Source organism: Salvelinus namaycush, chromosome 28, assembly GCF_016432855.1.
Source record: "Salvelinus namaycush isolate Seneca chromosome 28, SaNama_1.0, whole genome shotgun sequence".
NCBI lineage: Eukaryota > Metazoa > Chordata > Actinopteri > Salmoniformes > Salmonidae > Salvelinus > Salvelinus namaycush.
In genome coordinates this window covers 4929602-4956633 of record NC_052334.1, presented here as the reverse complement: position 1 = coordinate 4956633, position 27032 = coordinate 4929602, and the positions used below count along the sequence as shown (strand labels likewise).

General features: G+C 45.2%; 1 protein-coding gene across 1 annotated transcript; it reads right to left on the bottom strand.

The window, feature by feature from the left end:
• Positions 1-4936: 4936 nt before the first annotated feature.
• Positions 4937-11130, bottom strand: LOC120022997 (adenosine receptor A2a-like). Its single transcript, XM_038966948.1, has 3 exons — positions 10939-11130; positions 10193-10416; positions 4937-5267 (listed from the first exon to the last, which is right to left on the bottom strand). The coding sequence occupies exons 1-3, from the start codon at positions 11128-11130 to the stop codon at positions 4937-4939; spliced, it is 747 nt and encodes a 248-aa protein (XP_038822876.1).
• Between the last annotated feature and the right edge of the window lie 15902 nt (positions 11131-27032).

Genomic DNA, 27032 nt, shown 5'->3' with positions numbered 1-27032 from the left:
TTTTTGTACGTTAGAGTTTTGGCCGGGCAAAACTCTCTGGAGGCAAAGGGACATTCCTTGAGCCAATACTGGAGGGTAAAGAGAGAAAGTCTCCCTCACTTGTAATTTACGATAGGGTGTGAACGGTCGATCATCCAGCAGCTCCCCCTCTCCCCTCTGTGGGGGAGAGAGAGGCCTGGTTACTGTCACCCTCCCCAGTCATCAGACAGTATTGGTTTTATTTCATGTTCAGTACGCATCTGCTATTTTGTTCATTTGCATCATTGTTATTAAACTCTCCTTCTGCACCTGCTTCCCGACTCCCTGCATAAAAGTGACATTCTTGAAAATAAAATAAAAATCACATCCCTGAGTCACCTTTGTTAGCGATTACAGCTGTGAATCTTTCTGGGTACGTTTTTAAGAACTTTGCACATCTGGATTGTACGATATTCGTACACGATTTTTTATTTATTCTTTATGCTCTGTCAAGTTGGTTGTTGATCATTGCAAGACAGCTATTTTCAAGTCTTGCCATAGATTTTCAAGCTGATTTATGTTCAAAATGTAACTGGGCCACTCAGGAACATTCTCTGTTTTCTTGGTAAGCAACTCCAGTGTATATTTGGCCTTGTGTTTTAGGTTATTGTCCTGCTGAAAGGTGAATTAATCTCACAGTGTCTGTTGGAAAGCAGACTGAACCAGGTTTTCATCAAGGATTTTTCCTGTGCTTAGCTCTATTCTGTTTCTTTTCATCCTAAAAAAACTCCCTAGTCCTTGCCGATTACAAGCATTTCCATAACATGATGCAGCCCCCCATCATCCTTGAAAATATGAAGAGTGGTACTCAGTGATGTGTTGTGTTTGCCCCAAATATAACACTTTGTTTTCAGGACATAAAGTTAATTTCTTTGCAACATTTTCTGTAGTTTTACTTTAGTGCCTTATTGCAAACAGGATGCATGTTTTGTAATATTTTTATTCTGTACAGCCTTCCTTCTTTTTCACTCTGTCACTTAGGTTAGTACTGTGGAGTAACTACAATGCTGTTGATCCATCCTCAGTTTTCTCCTATCACAGCCATTAAACTCTGTAACTGGCCTCGTGGTGAAATCCCTGAGCGGTTTCCTTCCTCTCCGGCAACTGAGTTAGGAGGTACGCCTGTATCTTGTAGTGACTGGGTGTATTGATACACAATCCAAAGTGTAATTAATAACTTCACCATAATTAAAGGGATACTCAATGTCAGCTTTTTTTTTTTTTACCCATCTACCAATAGGTGCCCTTCTTAATAAGGCATTGGAAATCCTCCCTAATTTGTTTGAAATTCACTGCTCGACTGAGGGACCTTATAGATAATTGTATGTGTGGGGTACAGCGATAAGGTAGTCATTCAAAAATCATGTTAAACACTATTTATTGCACACAGAGTGAGTCCATGCAACTTATTATGTAGCTTGTTAAGCAAATATTTACTCATGAACTTATTTAGGCTTGCCATAACAAAAGGGTTGAAAACGTATTGACTCAAAACATTTCAGCTTTTCATTTTTAATACATTTTGTAAACATTTCTAAAAACTAAATTCCACTTTGACATTATAGGGTATTGTGTGTAGGCCAGTGACACAAAATCTCACTTTAATCCATTTTATATTTAGGCTGTAACACAACCCCCTATCCACATCGACGGGACAGCAGTGAAGAAGGTGGAAAGTTAAGTTCCTCGGCGTACACATCACTGACAAATTGAAATGGTCCACCTACACAGACAGTGTGGTGAAGAAGGCACAACAGCGCCTCTTGAACCTCAGGAGGCTGAAGAAATTTAGCTTGTCACCTAAACCCCTCAAGCTTTTACAGATGCACAATTGAGAGCATACTGTCTCACCGCCTGGTACGGCAAATGAACCGCCCACAACCGCAGGGCTCTCCAGAGAGTGGTGCGGTCTGCCTAACGCATCACCGGGGGCAAACTACCTGCCCTCCAGGACACCTTCAGCACCCGATGTCACAGGAAGGCCAAAAAGATCATCAAGGACAACAACCACCCGAGCCACTGCCTGTTCACCCCACTATCATCCAGAAGGCGAGGTCAGTACAGGTGCATCAAAGCTGGGACCAAGAGACTGAAAAATATCTTCTATCTCAAGGCCATCAGACTGTTAAATAGCCATCACTAGCACAGAGAGGCTGCTGCCTACAGTGGTTCTTCCTTTAAAAGTTGTGGCGTACTGTAGCACAGCTTGCGGAGCCGCAGAATTCTATGGCACGTCATTTCAGTGTCAGCCATTGATGCCAGAATGAAGCAATTTACCTCAATCTGCCACCATCTACCACAAACGGTTGCGTTGGTCGAAACCAAGACTGAACTCTTTGGCCTGAATGTCAAGTGTCACGTCTGGAGTAAACTTGGCACCATCCCTACGGTGAAGCATGGTGGGGGCAGCATCATGCTGTGGGGATGTTTTTCAGTGGCAGGGACTGTCAGACTAGTCAGGATCGAGGGCACGATGAACGGAACAAAGTACAGAGAGATCCTTGATGAAAACCTGCTCCAGAGCGCTCAGGACCTCAGACTGGGGCGAAGGTTCACCTTGACAACAACCCTAAGCACACAGCCAAGAAAACTCAGGAGTGGTGTGGGGGATGAATCAGAATTAGTTGGGTAACATAGATAAATAAGATGTTTTCTTTACATAATATGCTTATGTGAGATACTTGTCATTAGAATGTCTCCCTTCGGACTAAGCTGTTGGCAGTTGCACTTTTCCCTTCTCAGCTAGGGAAAAGTCAGTTGGGGCCCAGAGAGGGGAGAGGTCAGGCTTGTCTTCATATGTGAATGTATCTGTTAAACCATGTGAAGGGATGATTAAGGGGGAACCAATTATCTCTTGGCTCCACAATGTCTGTGCGCAAGTCACTCCCCTCAGTGAGCTTGTCCAGGAGTGGGGAGAAGAGGGGGTTTACTTGAGATGGGAGAATATAGAGTTGACAATTGAGTTATGCCTTGAATGAGGTAATGTTTTGGTACTATGAAGTACCAGGAATAAGATTACAACCTCGTCTTAGAGACCAAACTGAACGATAATTTATAGCTAATGCTATCTGGCTATTGGATACTCCTCTCTCAAGTAAAAGTCTATCTTTGTGAACTGTTCCTAAAATCTGTGGTTTGTCATGTGAGTTGAGAGGGGTGTATCTTGGCTATAACAGATTTTGGTTTTCTTTTGTAGGGACTCTCAGAATTCATTATAGACACTGAATTGATCTGAGAGTCAAAGGGCGATTTTGAAGCTCATAATATTAAAGATGAAATTTAAGTATAACTCTGACTGGTGTGTGGTTTATAACTCTCCTCATTTGGTAATACAGGAAATTGCCACGACAGTGGCTTCGGGACAAGTCTCTGAATGTCCTTGAGTGGCCCAGCCAGAGCCCGGACTTGAACCCAATTGAACATCTCTCGAGAGACCTGAAAATAGCTGTGCACCAACGCTCCCCATCCAACCTGACAGAGCTTGAGAGGATCTTGAAAGAATGGCAGAAACTCCCCAAATACAGGTGTGCCAAGCTTGTAGCGTCATACCCAAGAAGACTCGAGGCTGTAATCGCTGCCAAAGGTGTTTCAACAAAGTACTGAGTAAAGGGTCTGAAAACATTTTTTAAAACATTTGCAAAAATATCTAAAATACTGTTTTTGCTTTGTCATTATGGGGTATTGAGTGTAGATTGATGAGGATTTTTTTTTATTTAATACATTTTAGAATAAGGCTTTAACGTAACAAAGTGTGGAAAAAGTCAAGGGGTCTGAATACTTTCCCAAATGCACTGTATATCATGTACATTTGACCTATGATCAATTCAATGTCTGTAATGATGCCTGTTCTATCAAGTCAACATCTTGTATGTGTCTAAAATATTGTTTAATTGAATATAAAATTATATGTAGTTTTATTTATGCACAATATTTTCTGTATATTAATTGAATATGCCTCTTACTAACAGTTTTGTGACTTTACTTCGTGGTTATGGTGAGTTTTATCAGAATAATTCATTTCAATTATTTTATCTCAGGGTTTAGTAAAACAGCACCATCTGGTGGCCGGGAACTGTGTCTGCGGTGCTACTGTTTTTAGATCATTCAACTACTTGTTTATTACTACTTGACTAGCGTCATCGAGAACCAGTCGTGACAACGATGGGATTTTGGCGGCATGGCAACGAGAGACTTGACCGACCCAGAATAATTCAACTAGAGACACAGAAACTAGAGAGTTGTTGTTGTTATTGAAGAATTTGCTTTTATTTTGTTTGTCTGCTAAATAAACATTGCAATCCTCTGGATGAGATATCTGCCTGTGTGTGTCATGTGTGTGTGTGTGTCATTAAGTGTGTGTGTGTGATTAAGCATGTGTGTGTGTCATGCAGTGTGTGTGTGTATGTCATTTTATTTAATCTTTAATTAACTAGGCAAGTCAGTTAAGAACAAATTATTATTTACAATGACGGCCTACCCTGGCCAAACCCGGACGACGCTGGGCCAAATGTGTATCGCCCTATGGGGCTCCCAATCACGGCCGGATGTGATTCAGGCTGGATTCAAACCAGATACTGCAGTGACGCCTCATGCACTGAGATGCAGTGTCCCAGACCACTGCGCCACTCGGGAGCCCATATTGTGTCATGCAGTGTGTGTGTGTGTGTGTCATGCAGTGTGTGTGTGTGTGTCATTAAGTGTGTGTGTCATGCAGTGGGTGTGCAGCAGGGCGCCCTCAGTGTGTGTGTGTGTATCATGCAGTGTGTGTGTATCATGCAGTGGGTGTGCAGCAGGGCGCCCTCAGTGTGTGTGTGTGTGTGTGTGTATCATGCAGTGTGTGTGTGTGTGTGTGTCATGCAGTGTGTGTGTGTGTGTGTGTGTATCATGCAGTGTGTGTGTATCATGCAGTGTGTGTGTATCATGCAGTGTGTGTGCAGCAGAGAGCCCTCAGTGTGTGTCTGAAGGACCTCATGCGATAGGCATAGAGCAGCGGGTTAAGGGCAGAGTTGGCGTGGGACAGCAGTATGGCTGCCAGGGAGAGCGGCAGGGGCACGTGGCAGCGCGGGCACATCAACGTAACACAGTTCAGGATGTGGAGAGGCAGCCAGCACAGTATGAACATGAACAACACCAGGAACAGAGAGGTGGCCTTCCTCACCTCACGACGCATACGCACCGCTCGTTTATACTCGCTGCCGCCGGAACCACACCTGGCCTTTACTGGACCTCTAGACTTAGACTTGGATTCACTGGTTACCACAGACCCAGAATCAGTTCTAACACACCTACTAGCATGGCTAGTCATTTCCCCAGCATTTCCACTCCAACTCTCACCTTCTGACCATTTATTTCCAGCTCCTCCCCACACTGCTACCCCACTAACACCCCAAGCCTCAACCCTAGTCCTCTTTCTAGCCCCAGCCTCAACCCTAGTCCTCTTTCCAGCCCCAGCCTCATCCTCTCTGCTCCCAGCCCCAGCCCCAGCCCCACAATCCCCGATATCCGGTCTGGCTGGTCCACTCTCTCCCTCCCTGGTATCAGGTCTGTCTGGTCCCCTCTCTCCCTCCCTGGTATCAGGTCTGTCTGGTACCCTCTCTCCCTCCCTGGTATCAGGTCTGTCTGGTCCCCTCTCTCCCTCCCTGGTATCAGGTCTGGCTGGTCCACTCTCTCCCTCACTGGTATCAGGTCTGTCTGGTCCCCTCTCTCCCTCCCTGGTATCAGATCTGGCTGGTCCACTCTCTCCATCCCTGGTATCAGGTCTGTCTGGTCCCCTCTCTCCCTCCCTGGTATCAGATCTGGCTGCTCCACTCTCTCCATCCCTGGTATCAGGTCTGTCTGGTCCCCTCTCTCCCTCCCTGGTATCAGATCTGGCTGCTCCACTCTCTCCATCCCTGGTATCAGGTCTGTCTGGTCCCCTCTCTCCCTCCCTGGTATCAGATCTGGCTGCTCCACTCTCTCCATCCCTGGTATCAGGTCTGTCTGGTCCCCTCTCTCCCTCCCTGGTATCAGATCTGGCTGCTCCACTCTCTCCATCCCTGGTATCAGGTCTGTCTGGTCCCCTCTCTCCCTCCCTGGTATCAGATCTGGCTGCTCCACTCTCTCCATCCCTGGTATCAGGTCTGTCTGGTCCCCTCTCTCCCTCCCTGGTATCAGATCTGGCTGCTCCACTCTCTCCATCCCTGGTATCAGGTCTGTCTGGTCCCCTCTCTCCCTCCCTGGTATCAGATCTGGCTGCTCCACTCTCTCCATCCCTGGTATCAGGTCTGTCTGGTCCCCTCTCTCCCTCCCTGGTATCAGATCTGGCTGCTCCACTCTCTCCCTCCCTGGTATCAGATCTGGCTGCTCCACTCTCTCCATCCCTGGTATCAGGTCTGTCTGGTCCCCTCTCTCCCTCCCTGGTATCAGATCTGGCTGGTCCACTCTCTCCATCCCTGGTATCAGGTCTGTCTGGTCCCCTCTCTCCCTCCCTGGTATCAGGTCTGTCTGGTCCCCTCTCTCCCTCCCTGGTATCAGATCTGGCTGGTCCACTCTCTCCATCCCTGGTATCAGGTCTGTCTGGTCCCCTCTCTCCCTCCCTGGTATCAGATCTGGCTGGTCCACTCTCTCCATCCCTGGTATCAGGTCTGTCTGGTCCCCTCTCTCCCTCCCTGGTATCAGATCTGGCTGCTCCACTCTCTCCATCCCTGGTATCAGGTCTGTCTGGTCCCCTCTCTCCCTCCCTGGTATCAGATCTGGCTGCTCCACTCTCTCCATCCCTGGTATCAGGTCTGTCTGGTCCCCTCTCTCCCTCCCTGGTATCAGATCTGGCTGCTCCACTCTCTCCATCCCTGGTATCAGGTCTGTCTGGTCCCCTCTCTCCCTCCCTGGTATCAGATCTGGCTGCTCCACTCTCTCCCTCCCTGGTATCAGATCTGGCTGCTCCACTCTCTCCATCCCTGGTATCAGGTCTGTCTGGTCCCCTCTCTCCCTCCCTGGTATCAGATCTGGCTGGTCCACTCTCTCCATCCCTGGTATCAGGTCTGTCTGGTCCCCTCTCTCCCTCCCTGGTATCAGATCTGGCTGCTCCACTCTCTCCATCCCTGGTATCAGGTCTGTCTGGTCCCCTCTCTCCATCCCTGGTATCAGATCTGGCTGCTCCACTCTCTCCATCCCTGGTATCAGGTCTGTCTGGTCCCCTCTCTCCCTCCCTGGTATCAGATCTGGCTGCTCCACTCTCTCCATCCCTGGTATCAGGTCTGTCTGGTCCCCTCTCTCCCTCCCTGGTATCAGATCTGGCTGGTCCCCTCTCTCCATCCCTGGTATCAGGTCTGTCTGGTCCCCTCTCTCCCTCCCTGGTATCAGGTCTGGCTGGTCCCCTCTCTCCCTCCCTGGTATCAGGTCTGTCTGGTCCCCTCTCTCCCTCCCTGGTATCAGGTCTGGCTGGTCCCCTCCCGGCTGCGATGCGTCTGAGCTGCTGTCGGACCGTGAGGAAGATGTGACTGTAGATGATAAACATGACCACCAGAGGAACCAGCACGCAGCCCAAGAAGTTGAAGTAGACCATATAACTCAAATCGACCACACAGGGGAAGAGACAAGCCCTGCAAAGAAAAAGTTAAGAGATTACACGTATAATTAAAATTTAATACGGCATTATTTTTGATAGAAATTAGTTAGTGTATGATTAAAATTTGAAAGTTCAAGTAAACCATATACTGGTGACAACCAGGTAGTTACAGATTGTAAGATTAACATTTAAATACAGATTTAAAAGATGAAAAAGGTTCAACAATGTAATGTTATGATACGTACCCAGAATGTGGCAGTGATCCGTGCCAGCCCATCAGAGGGATGGAACCAGAGAGTAGGGCCAGACACCAGGTGAGGATCAGGGCCAGCCGGGCGTTCCTAATTGATTTTTATTTTGGGGGTAAAACATTTAGAATGGTTTAAATAACCGTTTTAAAAGTACAAAAGGAGCCCAGAGGATGACACATGAAAGCCTAAAAACATGTATTTCCAATGTGGTCCTGGGTGTCGGCCTACGCAGGACATAACACATACATGGAAATACACAGCAAAACACATGGCTAGCAGCTAACTAGTCTACACCCACCTGGGTGGACTATGATCAGCAGCTAACTAGCCTCACCCACCTGGGTGGACTATGATCAGCAGCTAACTAGCCTCACCCACCTGGGTGGACTATGATCAGCAGCTAACTAGCCTCACCCACCTGGGTGGACTATGATCAGCAGCTAACTAGCCTCACCCACCTGGGTGGACTATGATCAGCAGCTAACTAGCCTCACCCACCTGGGTGGACTATGATCAGCAGCTAACTAGCCTCACCCACCTGGGTGGACTATGATCAGCAGCTAACTAGCCTCACCCACCTGGGTGGACTATGATCAGCAGCTAACTAGCCTCACCCACCTGGGTGGACTATGATCAGCAGCTAACTAGTCTACATTCACCTGGGTGGACTATGATCAGCAGCTAACTAGTCTACATCCACCTGGGTGGACTATGATCAGCAGCTAACTAGTCTACATTCACCTGGGTGGACTATGATCAGCAGCTAACTAGTCTACATTCACCTGGGTGGACTATGATCAGCAGCTAACTAGTCTACACCCACCTGGGTGGACTATGATCAGCAGCTAACTAGCCTCACCCACCTGGGTGGACTATGATCAGCAGCTAACTAGCCTCACCCACCTGGGTGGACTATGATCAGCAGCTAACTAGCCTCACCCACCTGGGTGGACTATGATCAGCAGCTAACTAGCCTCACCCACCTGGGTGGACTATGATCAGCAGCTAACTAGCCTCACCCACCTGGGTGGACTATGATCAGCAGCTAACTAGCCTCACCCACCTGGGTGGACTATGATCAGCAGCTAACTAGCCTCACCCACCTGGGTGGACTATGATCAGCAGCTAACTAGCCTCACCCACCTGGGTGGACTATGATCAGCAGCTAACTAGCCTCACCCACCTGGGTGGACTATGATCAGCAGCTAACTAGCCTCACCCACCTGGGTGGACTATGATCAGCAGCTAACTAGTCTACATCCACCTGGGTGGACTATGATCAGCAGCTAACTAGTCTACACCCACCTGGGTGGACTATGATCAGCAGCTAACTAGCCTCACCCACCTGGGTGGACTATGATCAGCAGCTAACTAGTCTACATCCACCTGGGTGGACTATGATCAGCAGCTAACTAGTCTACATTCACCTGGGTGGACTATGATCAGCAGCTAACTAGTCTACACCCACCTGGGTGGACTATGATCAGCAGCTAACTAGTCTACATTCACCTGGGTGGACTATGATCAGCAGCTAACTAGCCTACATCCACCTGGGTGGACTATGATCAGCAGCTAACTAGTCTACATTCACCTGGGTGGACTATGATCAGCAGCTAACTAGTCTACATCCACCTGGGTGGACTATGATCAGCAGCTAACTAGCCTACATCCACCTGGGTGGACTATGATCAGCAGCTAACTAGTCAACATTCACCTGGGTGGACTATGATCAGCAGCTAACTAGTCTACCTCCACCTGGGTGGACCATGATCAGCAGCTAACTAGCCTTATCCACCTGGGTGGATTATGATCAGCAGCTAACTAGTCTACATCCACCTGGGTGGACTATGATCAGCAGCTAACTAGCCTACATCCACCTGGGTGGACTATGATCAGCAGCTAACTAGTCAACATTCACCTGGGTGGACTATGATCAGCAGCTAACTAGTCTACCTCCACCTGGGTGGACCATGATCAGCAGCTAACTAGCCTTATCCACCTGGGTGGATTATGATCAGCAGCTAACTAGCCTCACCCACCTGGGTGGACTATGATCAGCAGCTAACTAGTCTACATCCACCTGGGTGGACTATGATCAGCAGCTAACTAGCCTACATCCACCTGGGTGGACTATGATCAGCAGCTAACTGGCCTCCTTCACCTGGGTGGACTATGATCAGCAGCTAACTAGTCTACATCCACCTGGGTGGACTATGATCAGCAGCTAACTGGCCTCCTTCACCTGTGTGGACTATGATCAGCAGCTAACTAGTCTACATCCACCTGGGTGGACTATGATCAGCAGCTAACTAGTCTACATCCACCTGGGTGGACTATGATCAGCAGCTAACTGGCCTCATTCACCTGGGTGACCTACCTGGGGCTCACGATCCTCTGGTACTGGAGCGGCAGCAGGATGGCCACGTAGCGCTCTGCGGCTACCGCTAGCAGGCTGAGGATGGAGCTCTGGGTTAGCACGATGAGCACGCTTAGGAGGAGCAGACACAGAGGCAGGTTGTGGCGCGGGTAGCCCAGGTCGATCAACACGGCACACGGGATCGCCAGCACGCCCACAAAGATGTCGGCCACCGCAAGCGACACCTGGGAAAGGGGAAAGGGGATCGAGGAGAGATAAGTTCCTTTTGAAGTTTCTTCCTGGGTTCTTTTTGGTTCCTATTTGCTCATCTTCTCCACAGAGTTAGATAGAGGATTCATATTTGTATGTGTGTCATTATGGTATTTGTAAAGTAGTACATTTTGTTCTCGTGTTTGAAAAAAAGCGTACGGTTAATATTGGTGATTAACCGCCACCTGCAGTGCTGGAGTACTGAACCGAATCTTGTCGTTAATTTATTGTGGCCACTAGGTGGCGGTGATATAGCGTCAAGCCATTTTACTAACCATAAACAATCCAATTTGACGAAGACAATCCTCAGAACATTGGTTGATCGCTCCCAACCATAGGAATCCCCACCCAGTTGACTACTTTAAAATGGTGGAAGTCCTGAATGGCAATGCCCATGCTAAAACAGGTTTTATCCATCCAGAGTCATCTATCTCTATGATCTTCCTGCTTCCCATAGGGATCTATTTAACAGTGTAACACATTTCTCAGCCTCTCACCAGGAAGTAGTTGGTGACGGTGCGTAGCTTCCGGTTTCGGTTCACGGCCAGACAGACCAGGAAATTCCCAGCGATAGCGAGGAGAGCGATGAGCAGCTCAGCGGCGATGTAGGGCCAAGTAATAGCGGGGATGTGGACGTGGCTACGGGACAGTTGGAATGCATCACAACTATCCCTGGTGCTGATGTTCATACTGAGAATATTACCTGCTGATACACACACACACACACACACACACACACAGTAAAATACCGTTCATGTTCAAATAATTTTATTATTACACTTTTTCCTTCAGCTAGCAGGCTTACGTTTACCTGGAGCTGGTTAAGAGGTTAGGCTTTGTTAAAGAGGATAGAATTGAGAGACAATGGTACCTGACTGTTAAGATAGACCCTCCTCCTCCCACCGTCACTCAGCTGTCTTCTCACCTGTATCTCTACAGAGTGAAAACACTTCCTCCCACCGTCACTCAGCTGTCTTCTGACCTGTATCTCTACAGAGTGAAAACACTTCCTCCCACTGTCACTCAGCTGTCTTCTCACCTGTATATCTACAGAGTGAAAACACTTCCTCCCACCGTCACTCAGCTGTCTTCTCACCTGTATCTCTACAGAGTGAAAACACTTCCTCCCACTGTCACTCAGCTGTCTTCTCACCTGTATCTCTACAGAGTGAAAACACTTCCTCCCACTGTCACTCAGCTGTCTTCTGACCTGTATCTCTACAGAGTGAAAACACTTCCTCCCACCGTCACTCAGCTGTCTTCTCACCTGTATCTCTACAGAGTGAAAACACTTCCTCCCACTGTCACTCAGCTGTCTTCTCACCTGTATCTCTACAGAGTGAAAACACTTCCTCCCACTGTCACTCAGCTGTCTTCTCACCTGTATCTCTACAGAGTGAAAACACTTCCTCCCACTGTCACTCAGCTGTCTTCTGACCTGTAAGTCTACAGAGTGAAAACACTTCCTCCCACCGTCACTCAGCTGTCTTCTGACCTGTATCTCTACAGAGTGAAAACACTTCCTCCCACTGTCACTCAGCTGTCTTCTCACATGTATCTCTACAGAGTGAAAACACTTCCTCCCACTGTCACTCAGCTGTCTTCTCACCTGTATCTCTACAGAGTGAAAACACTTCCTCCCACCGTCACTCAGCTGTCTTCTCACCTGTATCTCTACAGAGTGAAAACACTTCCTCCCACCGTCACTCAGCTGTCTTCTCACCTGTATCTCTACAGAGTGAAAACACTTCCTCCCACTGTCACTCAGCTGTCTTCTCACCTGTATCTCTACAGAGTGAAAACACTTCTTCCCACTGTCACTCAGCTGTCTTCTGACCTGTATCTCTACAGAGTGAAAACACTTCTTCCCACTGTCACTCAGCTGTCTTCTCACCTGTATCTCTACAGAGTGAAAACACTTCTTCCCACTGTCACTCAGCTGTCTTCTCACCTGTATCTCTACAGAGTGAAAACACTTCTTCCCACTGTCACTCAGCTGTCTTCTCACCTGTATCTCTACAGAGTGAAAACACTTCCTCCCACCGTCACTCAGCTGTCTTCTGACCTGTATCTCTACAGAGTGAAAACACTTCCTCCCACCGTCACTCAGCTGTCTTCTCACCTGTATCTCTACAGAGTGAAAACACTTCCTCCCACTGTCACTCAGCTGTCTTCTCACCTGTATCTCTACAGAGTGAAAACACTTCCTCCCACTGTCACTCAGCTGTCTTCTCACCTGTATCTCTACAGACTGAAAACACTTCTTCCCACTGTCACTCAGCTGTCTTCTCACCTGTATCTCTACAGAGTGAAAACACTTCCTCCCACCGTCACTCAGCTGTCTTCTGACCTGTATCTCTACAGACTGAAAACACCCTCTCATGATTTAAAAAAATATGAATTGTTCACTCATTCTTTTATCTGCCTATTCCTTGTGCTCACCTGCTAAGCCGTGAAATCGACCCTGACTATTGACAAGCAGACACACACACAGACACACACACACACAGACACACACAGACACACACAGACACACACAGACACACACAGACACACACACAGACACACACACACACACAGACACACACACAGACACACACACAGACACACACACAGACACACACACAGACAGACACACACACAGACAGACACACAGACAGACACACACACAGACACACACACAGACAGACACACACACAGACACACACACAGACACACACACAGACACACACACAGACACACACACACACACACACACACACACACACACACACACACACACACACACACACACACACACACACACATTGTGTGCATTTCTATTTAACCAGTCTGATAGTGGATGTAAGTTCATTCAAACAGCAGCTGGTGATGAATAGATTAATTTTCCTTCAATGGTCGATTGTATGTACAGTATGGACACAGAACATTCATTGAAAACAATCCCTCTAATAACATCCCAGAAAACCAAAATTGGTTCTGTGAAAGTTCACAGAACATTTGTTAGGTCGCGGCAAATGTTCTCATAACACAAAAACTGTCTAGTTGTGCTTATGATCATAGAATGTTTGTATAAAACATTTGCCTGATGTTGCAAGAATGTTCCTAGAACACATTTAATCTGTTATTTAAAGGTTCCCAGAATATTTCATTAGGTCGTGGGAACAGTCTGACGGGAACATTGTGGGGACATCACAAAAGATATGTTCCCAAAACACAACAACTGTCCAGTCACCTGATGTTACAAGAACGTTCCCAGAAATATTATTTAGGTTTTGGGAAGATTGTGGAGATATGACAAGAGATATGTTCCTAAAACACAAAAACATTCAAGTTCTGCTGACATTCAGATAATATTTTTATCAGGATGCACAAACCATTTCTTTGATGTTGCTAGAACGTTGACAGAACAACCTTTCACTTCTTTATAGATTCCACAGAACATTTAAAACCTCTTTGGGCTAGGGGGCAGTATTTTCGCGTACGGATGAAAAGCGTGCCGAAAGTAAACTGCCTGTTACTCAAGCCCAGAAGCTAGGATATGCATATGCATGGTAGTATTAGATAGAAAACACTCTAAAGTTTCTAAAACTGTTAAAATAATGTCTGTGAGTATAACAGAACTGATTTGGCAGGCGAAACCCCAAGCACAATCCATCCAGGGAAATTTGTTTTTGAGGTCATTGTGTTTTCCAATACTTTTCTATGGGAAACCTGATTTATTAGGGCCCAGATTGCAGTTCCTATGGCTTCCACTAGATGTCAACAGTCTTTAGAAATTGCTCGATGTTTTTATTTTGAGAAATTAAGAAGTAGTCCTATTCTTTCTATGTGTCACTCAGATAGACTCAAGTTTTTGGTGCGCGTGAACAGGAGCGCGCTCCTCGTTATTTTTCTTCGGTATTGGAAACAGTTTATCCCGTCTTAAATTTGATTGACTATTTACGTTTTAGGATACCTGAGGTTGGATTAGAAACGTTGTTTGAAATGTTGTCTTGTCTTGGATGTTGCAATAAGAATATTCGCACAATGTTCCACAATTTCCAAACAAGTCTGTTTTTATGACGTTCATAGCACATTTGTTTTAGGTTTAACATAATATTCCAATGATGTTCACTCAATATACGTTTCACCTTGTCTTGGAGGTCCTCAAAACCTTTCGAAAATGTTATATGTAAGTTTTGCCTAACATTACCACAACATTCTCAGTATGGAAATGTATAGCTCCTTAAAGCAGATTGGAATACGTCCCCATTATGTTTCTCTCCAGATTGGAATACATCCCCATTATGTTTCTCTATAGACTGGAATACATCCCCATTATGTTTCTCTATAGATTGGAATACATCCCCATTATGTTTCTCTATAGACTGGAATGCATCCCCATTATGTTTCTCTATAGACTGGAATACATTCCCATTATGTTTCTCTATAGACTGGAAAACATCCCCATTATGTTTCTCTATAGATTGGAATACATCCCCATTATGTTTCTCTATAGATTGGAATACATCCCCATTATGTTTCTCTATAGACTGGAATACATCCCCATTATGTTTCTCTATAGACTGGAATACATCCCCATTATGTTTCTCTATAGATTGGAATACATCCCCATTATGTTTCTCTACAGACTGGAATACATCCCCATTATGTTTCTCTATAGACTGGAATACATCCCCATTATGTTTCTCTATAGACTGGAATACATCCCCATTATGTTTCTCTATAGACTGGAATACATCCCCATTATGTTTCTCTATAGACTGGAATACATCCCCATTATGTTTCTCTATGGACTGGAATACATCCCCATTATGTTTCTCTATGGACTGGAATACATCCCCATTATGTTTCTCTATAGACTGGAATACATCCCCATTATGTTTCTCTATAGATTGGAATACATCCCCATTATGTTTCTCTATAGACTGGAATACATCCCCATTATGTTTCTCTATAGACTGGAATACATCCCCATTATGTTTCTCTATAGATTGGAATACATCCCCATTATGTTTCTCTATAGACTGGAATACATCCCCATTATGTTTCTCTCCAGATTGGAATACATCCCCATTATGTTTCTCTATAGATTGGAATACATCCCCATTATGTTTCTCTATAGACTGGAATACATCCCCATTATGTTTCTCTATAGACTGGAATACATCCCCATTATGTTTCTCTATAGACTGGAATACATCCCCATTATGTTTCTCTCCAGATTGGAATACATCCCCATTATGTTTCTCTATAGACTGGAATATATCCCCATTATGTTTCTCTATAGACTGGAATACATCCCCATTATGTTTCTCTATAGATTGGAATACATCCCCATTATGTTTCTCTATAGACTGGAATGCATCCCCATTATGTTTCTCTATAGACTGGAATACATCCCCATTATGTTTCTCTATAGACTGGAATACATCCCCATTATGTTTCTCTATAGACTGGAATACATCCCCATTATGTTTCTCTATAGATTGGAATACATCCCCATTATGTTTCTCTATAGACTGGAATACATCCCCATTATGTTTCTCTATAGACTGGAATACATCCCCATTATGTTTCTCTATAGACTGGAATACATCCCCATTATGTTTCTCTATAGACTGGAATACATCCCCATTATGTTTCTCTATAGATTGGAATACATCCCCATTATGTTTCTCTATAGATTGGAATACATCCCCATTATGTTTCTCTATAGATTGGAATACATCCCCATTATGTTTGCCTCCAGATTGGAATACATCCACATTATGTTTCTCTATAGACTGGAATAGATCCCCATTATGTTTCTATATAGACTGGAATACATCCCCATTATGTTTCCCTCCAGATTGGAATACATCCCCATTATGTTTCTCTATAGACTGGAATACATCCCCATTATGTTTCTCTATAGACTGGAATACATCCCCATTATGTTTCTCTCCAGATTGGAATACATCCCCATTATGTTTCTCTATAGACTAGAATACATCCCCATTATGTTTCTCTATAGACTGGAATACATCCCCATTATGTTTCTCTATAGACTGGAATACATCCCCATTATGTTTCTCTATAGACTGGAATACATCCCCATTATGTTTCTCTCCAGACTGGAATACATCCCCATTATGTTTCCCTCCAGATTGGAATACATCCCCATTATGTTTCTCTATAGACTGGAATACATCCCCATTATGTTTCTCTATAGATTGGAATACATCCCCATTATGTTTCTCTATAGATTGGAATACATCCCCATTATGTTTCTCTATAGATTGGAATACATCCCCATTATGTTTCTCTCCAGATTGGAATACATCCCCATTATGTTTCTCTATAGACTGGAATACATCCCCATTATGTTTCTCTATAGACTGGAATACATCCCCATTATGTTTCTCTATAGACTGGAATACATCCCCATTATGTTTCTCTATAGACTGGAATACATCCCCATTATGTTTCTCTCCAGACTGGAATACATCCCCATTATGTTTCTCTCCAGACTGGAATACATCCCCATTATGTTTCTCTATAGACTGGAATACATCCCCATTATGTTTCTCTATAGACTGGAATACATCCCCATTATGTTTCTCTATAGACTGGAATACATCCCCATTATGTTTCTCTATAGACTGGAATACATCCCCATTATGTTTCTCTCCAGACTGGAATACATCCCCATTATGTTTCTCTATAGATTGGAATACATCCCCATTATGTTTCTCTACAGATTTAATGGTAATTCACATGTGCAGGTGATATAGAGACACATTGTATTTTAATTTAATTCATAGGAAATTTGAACAGCATTTCATCATACAAACACAACAATATATATATATGTTGACAATTTGTACATGTGTGGTTTGAACTTGAAATGTTTTGTTCTCAAGTCTTTTATCCTCCGCGCCACCAGGGAAGCTCACTTACAGCTTATTTGTTCAGTATATAGTCATGTTGTCAATCAGGAATCCCATGCTTCCTTTTTTAGCCTTCTCAGACATAACTAACCCAGAGAAATACTGGTAACTGGGTTATTCACCATCTTTATATGCTGCGTATTCCTGGGCCCATATTTAAAAAGGTATCCAAAACTAATGAGTGCTGATCTAGGATGATCTCTGCTATTCAGATCACGAAAAATAACACACAGGGGATCATAGCAAGCGTCTCAAAGTAGGATTTATATTGTGTTTAAAAAAAAATCTATGTTTTAAAAGTTTTTTTTTTTTTTTTTTTTAATAGTTTGTCTAAATTCTGCATTTGCACACATACAACACGCATGCAATACACCTTCTGGAAAAGGATGATAAATAATAAATATACAACATCTAAATTCCAGGCAAAATGCAAAAGTATTTTATTGATTTAAAAAAAAATGTCCAATGCAGCTGTTTTTATATCAATATCAAATGATTTCTGGGTAAAAATGAATTAGTACCTCGCTGTGATTGTTTTCAATTGAAATTGTCAACAACAATAACAAAAAAGGGCAATAGCAAAGAGCAAAATCCTAAAATACAGTGTTACCGTACCACAGCATATGAAGAGGATGGGAACACTTTAATAACTCTGAAAACCGTGTTCGGCCTCCTGATTCACCACTTAAGACTGAAACACCCCTGCAAGGCCACATCTATCCCCTGGTAGAGCAGAGGGCTAATGATCTGAAGACTGAAACACCCCTGCAAGGCCACATCTATCCCCTGGTAGAGCAGAGGGCTAATGATCTGAAGACTGAAACACCCCTGCAAGGCCACATCTATCCCCTGGTAGAGCAGAGGGCTAATGATCTGAAGACTGAAACACCCCTGCAAGGCCACATCTATCCCCTGGTAGAGCAGAGGGCTAATGATCTGAAGACTGAAACACCCCTGCAAGGCCACATCTATCCCCTGGTAGAGCAGAGGGTTCATGATCTGAAGACTGAAACACCCCTGCAAGGCCACATCTATCCCCTGGTAGAGCAGAGGGTTAATGATCTGAAGACTGAAACACCCCTGCAAGGCCACATCTATCCCCTGGTAGAGCAGAGGGCTAATGATCTGAAGACTGAAACACCCCTGCAAGGCCACATCTATCCCCTGGTAGAGCAGAGGGTTCATGATCTGAAGACTGAAACACCCCTGCAAGGCCACAGCTATCCCCTGGTAGAGCAGAGGGTTAATGATCTGAAGACTGAAACACCCCTGCAAGGCCACATCTATCCCCTGGTAGAGCAGAGGGTTCATGATCTGAAGACTGAAACACCCCTGCAAGGCCACATCTATCCCCTGGTAGAGCAGAGGGTTAATGACCTGGTTGTAGATCTGAAGACTGAAACACCCCTGCAAGGCCACATCTATCCCCTGGTAGAGCAGAGGGTTCATGATCTGAAGACTGAAACACCCCTGCAAGGCCACATCTATCCCCTGGTAGAGCAGAGGATTCATGATCTGAAGACTGAAACACCCCTGCAAGGCCACATCTATCCCCTGGTAGAGCAGAGGGTTAATGATCTGAAGACTGAAACACCCCTGCAAGGCCACATCTATCCCCTGGTAGAGCAGAGGGTTAATGATCTGAAGACTGAAACACCCCTGCAAGGCCACATCTATCCCCTGGTAGAGCAGAGGGTTAATGATCTGAAGACTGAAACACCCCTGCAAGGCCACATCTATCCCCTGGTAGAGCAGAGGGTTAATGATCTGGTTGTAGATCTGAAGACTGAAGGTATATTTTTGTGGGGGGTGGGGAATCTTTATTTCATCCAGATTTACAAATCTAGTCAGAAATGCAGAATTTAGATTAACTGTAAAAAAAAAAAAAAGTATGTAAAACATGGGTCTCCGACCTTTTCTAGCATGGGAGCTACTTTTAAAAAATTAAACGTGAGCTAGTCATTTTTTTCTAGCTTTCAAATAGGCACATTCTTCTCTTCTCCCCTGCAACTCTTCCAGGGTCCTTAGTGTACTATATAGTCAACTCTTCCTGGGTCCTTAGTGTACTATATAGTCAACTCTTCCCAGGGTCCTTAGTGTACTATATAGTCAACTCTTCCCAGGGTCCTTAGTGTACTATATAGTCAACTCTTCCCAGGGTCCTTAGTGTACTATATAGTCAACTCTTCCTGGGTCCTTAGTGTACTATATAGTCAACTCTTCCTGGGTCCTTAGTGTACTATATAGTCAACTCTTCCCAGGGTCCTTAGTGTACTATATAGTCAACTCTTCCTGGGTCCTTAGTGTACTATATAGTCAACTCTTCCTGGGTCCTTAGTGTACTATATAGTCAACTCTTCCCAGGGTCCTTAGTGTACTATATAGTCAACTCTTCCAGGGTCCTTAGTGTACTATATAGTCAACTCTTCCAGGGTCCTTAGTGTACTATATAGTCAACTCTGGCCAAAAGTTTTGATAATGACACAAATATTAATTTGTCTTTAGATATTTTTGTCAGGTGTTACTATGGAATACTGAAGTATAATTACAAGCATTTCATAAGGGTCAAAGGCTTTTATTGACAATTACATGAAGTTGATGCAAAGAGTCAATATTTGCAGTGTTGACCCTTCTTTTTCAAGACCTCTGCAAACCGCCCTGGCATGCTGTCAATTAACTTCTGGGCCACATCCTGACTGATGGCAGCCCATTCTTGCATAATCAATGCTTGGAGTTTGTCAGAATTTGTGGGTTTTTGTTTGTCCACCTGTCTCTTGAGGATTGACCACAAGTTTTCAATGGGATTAAGGTCTGGGGAGTTTCCTGGCCATGGACCCAAAATATCGATGTTTTGTTCCCCGAGCCACTTAGTTATCACTTTTGCCTTATGGCAAGGTGCTCCATCATGCTGGAAAAGGCATTGTTCGTCACCAAACTGTTCCTGGATGGTTGGGAGAAGTTGCTCTCGGAGGATGTGTTGGTACCATTCATTATTCATGGCTGTGTTCTTATGCAAAATTGTGAGTGAGCCCACTCTCTTGGCTGAGAAGCAACCCCACACATGAATGGTCTCAGGATTTTTTCTCCTGTTGGCATGACACAGGACTGATGGTAGCGCTCACCTTGTCTTCTCCGGACAAGCTTTTTTCCGGATGCCCCAAACAATCGGAAAGGGGATTCATCAGAGAAAATGACTTTACCCCAGTCCTCAGCAGTCCAATCCCTGTACCTTTTGCAGAATATCAGTCTGTCCCTGATGTTTGTCCTGGAGAGAAGTGGCTTCTTTGCTGCCCTTCTTGACACCAGGCCATCCTCCAAAAGTCTTCGCCTCACTGTGCGTGCAAATGCACTCTCCCTGCTGCCATTCCTGAGCAAGCTCTGTACTGGTGGTGCCCCGGTCCCACAGCTGAATCAACTTTAGGAGATGGTCCTGGTGCTTGCTGGACTTTCTTGGGCGCCCTGAAGCCTTCTTCACAACAATTGAACCGCTCTCCTTGAAGTTCTTGATGATCTGATAAATGGTTGATTTAGGTGCAATCTTACTGGCAGCAATATCCTTGCCTGTGAAGCCCTTTTTGTGCAAAGCAATGATGACGGCACGTGTTTCCTTTTCCTTGCAAGCAACCATGGTTGACAGAAGAAGATCAATGATTCCGAGCACCACACTCCTTTTGAAACTTCCAGGCTGTTATTCAAACTCAATCAGCATGACAGAGTGATCTCAAGCCTTGTCCTCGTCAACACTCACAACTGTGTTAACGAGAGAATCACTGGCATGATGTCAGCTGGTCCTTTTGTGGCAGGGCTGAAATGCAGTGGAAATGTTTTTTTTGAGATTCAGTTCATTTGCATGGCAAAGAGGGACTTTGCAATGAATTGCAATTCATCTGATCACTCTTCTTAACATTCTGGAGTATATGCAAATTGCCATCATACAAACTGAGGCAGCAGACTTTGTGAAAATTTATATTTGTGTCATTCTCAAAACTTTTGTACGATATTATCAACTATTCCCAGGGTCCTTAGTGTACTATATGACCAACTCTTCCAAGAGTGTGCAAAGCTGTCATCAAGGCAAAGAGTGGATACTTTGAAAAATCTCAAATATAAAATGTATTTTGAATTGTTTAACACTTCTTTGGTTGCTACATGATTCCATACCTGTCTTTTTTCATCATTTTGATGTCTTCACTACTAGAATATAGTAAAAAATAAAGAAAAACCCTGGAATGAGTAGGTGTGTCCAAACTTTTGACTGGTACTGTAAACTCATTCTAGTAGTTCTACTACTGTATTCACTACTATACTTTAGTATTTACGTAGTTTTTTGGGCTGATTATGACACCTACACAAGTGTGACAAAACCCTTTTTTTTTTTTTTTTTTTTTTAAATGTGTTTTTTTCCCTGCCAACAAGTTTCCTTTAGTTTGAAAGTTTGTTTCTTAAATCCTTTGTTGTAATGAATTCTCTAAAGTCACGAATGAGTAGCTGTCCAAACGTTTACTGGTACTGTATATTATAATTATTTTATATTTTTTTCACATTTCAATTCAAATCAAATCAAATTTATATAGCCCTTCTTACATCAGCTGATATCTCAAAGTGCTGTACAGAAACCCAGCCTAAAACCCCAAACAGCAAGCAATGCAGGTGTAGAAGCACGGTGGTTAGGAAAAACTCCCTAGAAAGGCCAAAACCTAGGAAGAAACCTAGAGAGGAACCAGGCTATGAGGGGTGGCCAGTCCTCTTCTGGCTGTGCCGGGTGGAGATTATAACAGAACATGGCCAATATGTTCAAATGTTCATAAATGACCAGCATGGTCAAATAATAATAATCGCAGTAGTTGTCGAGGGTGCAGCAAGTCAGCACAATTAATGTGTATTTGGGCGTTTTTCACCATGCCTATACTTCACACATGACAAGGAGGATAGGAAAGAGAAAATCAATCATACAATATACAAGAAAATGAAATGTACTTACTTGAGTCACCTAGAGGTGTCATCACGGCAGGAGCTGGGCACTGTCCAGTCCCCTCCCGTCTTTCCAGTGTGGGGTGAAGACCATTCTAGAACACTCAGACCACTCAAAAACACTAAGGCAACTCTAGAACACTCAAAAACACTCAAAAATACTAAGGCAACTCTCGAACACTCAAAAACACTAAGGCAACTCTAAAACACTAAGGCAACTCTAGAACACTCAAAAACACTAAGGCCACTCTAGAACACTCAAAAACACTAAGGCAACTCTAGAACACTCAGACTGGATCTCAAAGATGACTGCAGAACACTCGGGATGGAACACTGGACATTAATTCGGAACTAGCAGATATCACCTGAGGATCAGTATGTCCACATCCCTGGTGTATGTTTCTCTCTCCCTGTGTGTGTGTGTGATTAGAGATAAATCACAAAGCACACTCCATCACAATGACTACTTCCTCTGTATAGTCCTAACAACCCTATCACCTGCTGCACCTGGGAGACCTGAGAGAGGGGGGGGGGGGGGGGGGGGGGTGGTAGAGAGGGAGGGGGAGAGAGAGAGAGAGGGAGGGGGGAGAGAGAGATGGAGGGGGGAGGGGCAGAGAGAGAGAGAGAGCGAGCGAGAGAGAGAGGGAGGGGCAGAGAGCGATAGAGAGTGGGAAGAGGCAGAGGGACAAAGGGGGGAGCAGAGAGAGAGAATTGAATTGAGAGGGGGGGACAGAGAGAGAGAGTAAGAGATCAAACTCTCAGTCCAATTGATGTTGGAGGAACAAAGAGACTTTTGGGACAGCTGATTCATTTCTAATTTATTTATATATTTACTGTATACATGTCCCCAGTGAATAAAAACACTCTTTAATAGAACATAACTGGTCACATTCAATATCATCACAAAAGAAATGAACAAGGCAGACAAGTTATGACATGTTTAATGTTAACTAGTGATACAGAAGAAATATCAACCATACATAGAATACAGGAGGACTGTTAGGGACTACTCTCAGGTCGTCACTATCTGGCCAAGTTACTCTCAGGTCGTCAATATCTGGCCAAGTTACTCTCAGGTCGTCACTATCCGGCCAAGTCACTCTCAGGTCATCCCCATCTGGCCAAGTCATTCTCAGGTCATCCCCATCTGGCCAAGTTACTCTCAGGTCGTCACTATCTGGACAAGTTACTCTCAGGTCGTCACTATCTGGCCAAGTTACTCTCAGGTCGTCCCCATCTGGCCAAGTTACTCTCAGGTCGTCCCCATCTGGCCAAGTTACTCTCAGGTCGTCACTATCTGGTCAAGTTACTCTCAGGTCGTCACTATCTGGTCAAGTTACTCTCAGGTCGTCACTATCTGGCCAAGGTAGTACTCTCAGGTCGTCACTATCTGGCCAAGTTATTCTCAGGTCGTCACTATCTGGCCAAATTATTCTCAGGTCGTCACTATCTGACCAAGTTACTCTCAGGTCGTCACTATCTGGCCAAGTTACTCTCAGGTCGTCAATATCTGGCCAAGTTACTCTCAGGTCGTCACTATCTGGCCAAGTCACTCTCAGGTCGTCCCCATCTGGCCAAGTCACTCTCAGGTCGTCACTATCTGGCCAAGTTACTCTCAGGTCGTCACTATCTGGCCAAGTTACTCTCAGGTCGTCCCTATCTGGCCAAGTTACTCTCAGGTCGTCACTATCTGGTCAAGTTACTCTCAGGTCGTCCCCATCTGGCCAAGTTACTCTCAGGTCGTCCCCATCTGGCCAAGTTACTCTCAGGTCGTCCCCATCTGGCCAAGTTACTCTCAGGTCGTCACTATCTGGCCAAGGTAGTACTCTCAGGTCGTCACTATCTGGCCAAGTTAGTACTCTCAGGTCGTCACTATCTGGCCAAGTTATTCTCAGGTCGTCACTATCTGGCCAAGTTACTCTCAGGTCGTCACTATCTGGCCAAATTATTCTCAGGTCGTCACTATCTGGCCAAGTTACTCTCAGGTCATCACTATCCGGCCAAGTCACTCTCAGGTCATCCCCATCTGGACAAGTTACTCTCAGGTCGTCACTATCTGGCCAAGTTACTCTCAGGTCGTCCCCATCTGGCCAAGTTACTCTCAGGTCGTCCCTATCTGGCCAAGTCACTCTCAGGTCGTCACTATCTGGTCAAGTTACTCTCAGGTCGTCACTATCTGGCCAAGGTAGTACTCTCAGGTCGTCACTATCTGGCCAAGGTAGTACTCTCAGGTCGTCACTATCTGGCCAAGGTAGTACTCTCAGGTCGTCACTATCTGGCCAAGTTATTCTCAGGTCGTCACTATCTGGCCAAATTATTCTCAGGTCGTCACCATCTGGCCAAATTATTCTCAGGTCGTCACTATCTGGCCAAGTTACTCTCAGGTCGTCACTATCTGGTCAAGTTACTCTCAGGTCGTCACTATCTGGCCAAGGTAGTACTCTCAGGTCGTCACTATCTGGCCAAGGTAGTACTCTCAGGTCGTCACTATCTGGCCAAGGTAGTACTCTCAGGTCGTCACTATCTGGCCAAGGTAGTACTCTCAGGTCGTCACTATCTGGCCAAGTTATTCTCAGGTCGTCACTATCTGGCCAAATTATTCTCAGGTCGTCACCATCTGGCCAAATTATTCTCAGGTCGTCACTATCTGGCCAAGTTACTCTCAGGTCGTCACTATCTGGTCAAGTTACTCTCAGGTCGTCACTATCTGGCCAAGGTAGTACTCTCAGGTCGTCACTATCTGGCCAAGGTAGTACTCTCAGGTCGTCACTATCTGGCCAAGGTAGTACTCTCAGGTCGTCACTATCTGGCCAAATTATTCTCAGGTCGTCACCATCTGGCCAAATTATTCTCAGGTCGTCACTATCTGGCCAAGTTACTCTCAGGTCGTCACTATCTGGCCAAGTTACTCTCAGGTCGTTAATATCTGGCCAAGTTACTCTCAGGTCGTCACTATCTGGCCAAGTTACTCTCAGGTCGTCACTATCTGGCCAAGTCACTCTCAGGTCGTCCCCATCTGGCCAAGTTACTCTCAGGTCGTCACTATCTGGCCAAGTTACTCTCAGGTCGTCACTATCTGGCCAAGTTACTCTCAGGTCGTCACTATCTGGCCAAGTTACTCTCAGGTCGTCACTATCTGGCCAAGTTACTCTCAGGTCGTCACTATCTGGTCAAGTTACTCTCAGGTCGTCACTATCTGGCCAAGTTACTCTCAGGTCGTCCCCATCTGGCCAAGGTAGTACTCTCAGGTCGTCACTATCTGGCCAAGTTATTCTCAGGTCGTCACTATCTGGCCAAGTTATTCTCAGGTCGTCACTATCTGGCCAAGTTACTCGCAGGTCGTCACTATCTGGCCAAATTATTCTCAGGTCGTCACTATCTGGCCAAGTTACTCTCAGGTCGTCACTATCTGGCCAAGTTATTCTCAGGTCGTCACTATCTGGCCAAGTTATTCTCAGATCGTCACTATCTGGCCAAGTTATTCTCAGGTCGTCACTCTCTGGCCAAGTTACTCAGGTCGTCACTCTCTGGCCAAGTTACTCTCAGGTCGTCACTATCTGGCCAAGTTACTCTCAGGTCGTCACTATCTGGCCAAGTCACTCTCAGGTCATCCCCATCTGGCCAAGTCACTCTCAGGTCGTCACTATCTGGCCAAGTCACTCTCAGGTCGTCACTATCTGGCCAAGTTACTCTCAGGTCGTCACTATCTGGCCAAGTTACTCTCAGGTCGTCACTATCTGGCCAAGTTACTCTCAGGTCACCACTATCTGGCCAAGGTAGTACTCTCAGGTCGTCACTACCTGTCCAAGTTACTCTCAGGTCGTCACTATCTGGCCAAGTTACTCTCAGGTCGTCACTATCTGGCCAAGTTACTCTCAGGTCACCACTATCTGGCCAAGGTAGTACTCTCAGGTCGTCACTACCTGGCCAAGTTACTCTCAGGTCGTCACTATCTGGCCAAGTTACTCTCAGGTCGTCACTATCTGGCCAAGTTACTCTCAGGTCGTCCCTATCTGGCCAAGTTACTCTCAGGTCGTCACTATCTGGCCAAGTTACTCTCAGGTCGTCCCTATATTTCAGAACCCTGTCTAGTCAGAAACCCGGTGTAGTTCTACAATATGTTCTTAAAATGTGATTTTAACCTTAACCCTAACCACACTGCTAACCTTATGCCTAACCTTAAATCAAGAACATGTTTTATACATTTTATACGATACAGTCAAATTTAACCTTGGAGCTTGGTCATCTATGGGGACTCATACTATCTGGTTGCAGAAATCCTCTTTCCTGCCACCTAGTGGTTGATTGAAGAATGACGGATTGTGTCAAACCAGGAAGTCCCCAATGAGGTCAAAACCCTCTTTTTCAAGCGTGATCTGGCTAAACTGTTCTTTGTGAGAGAAAGAGACAGAGAGAGAGAGAACGAGAGAACGAGAGAGAGAGAAAGAGAGAGAGCGAGAGAGAGAGAGAGAGAAAGAGAGAGAGCGAGAGAGAGAGAGAGAGAAAGAGAGAGAGCGAGAGAAAGAGAGAGAGCGAGAGAGAGAGAGAGAGAGAAAGAGAGAGAGAGAGAGAAAGAGAGAGAGCGAACGAGAGAGAGAGAGCGAACGAGAGAGAGAACGAGAGAGAGAGAACGAGAGAGAGAACGAGAGAGAGAACGAGAGAGAGAGAGAGAGAGAGAGAGAGAG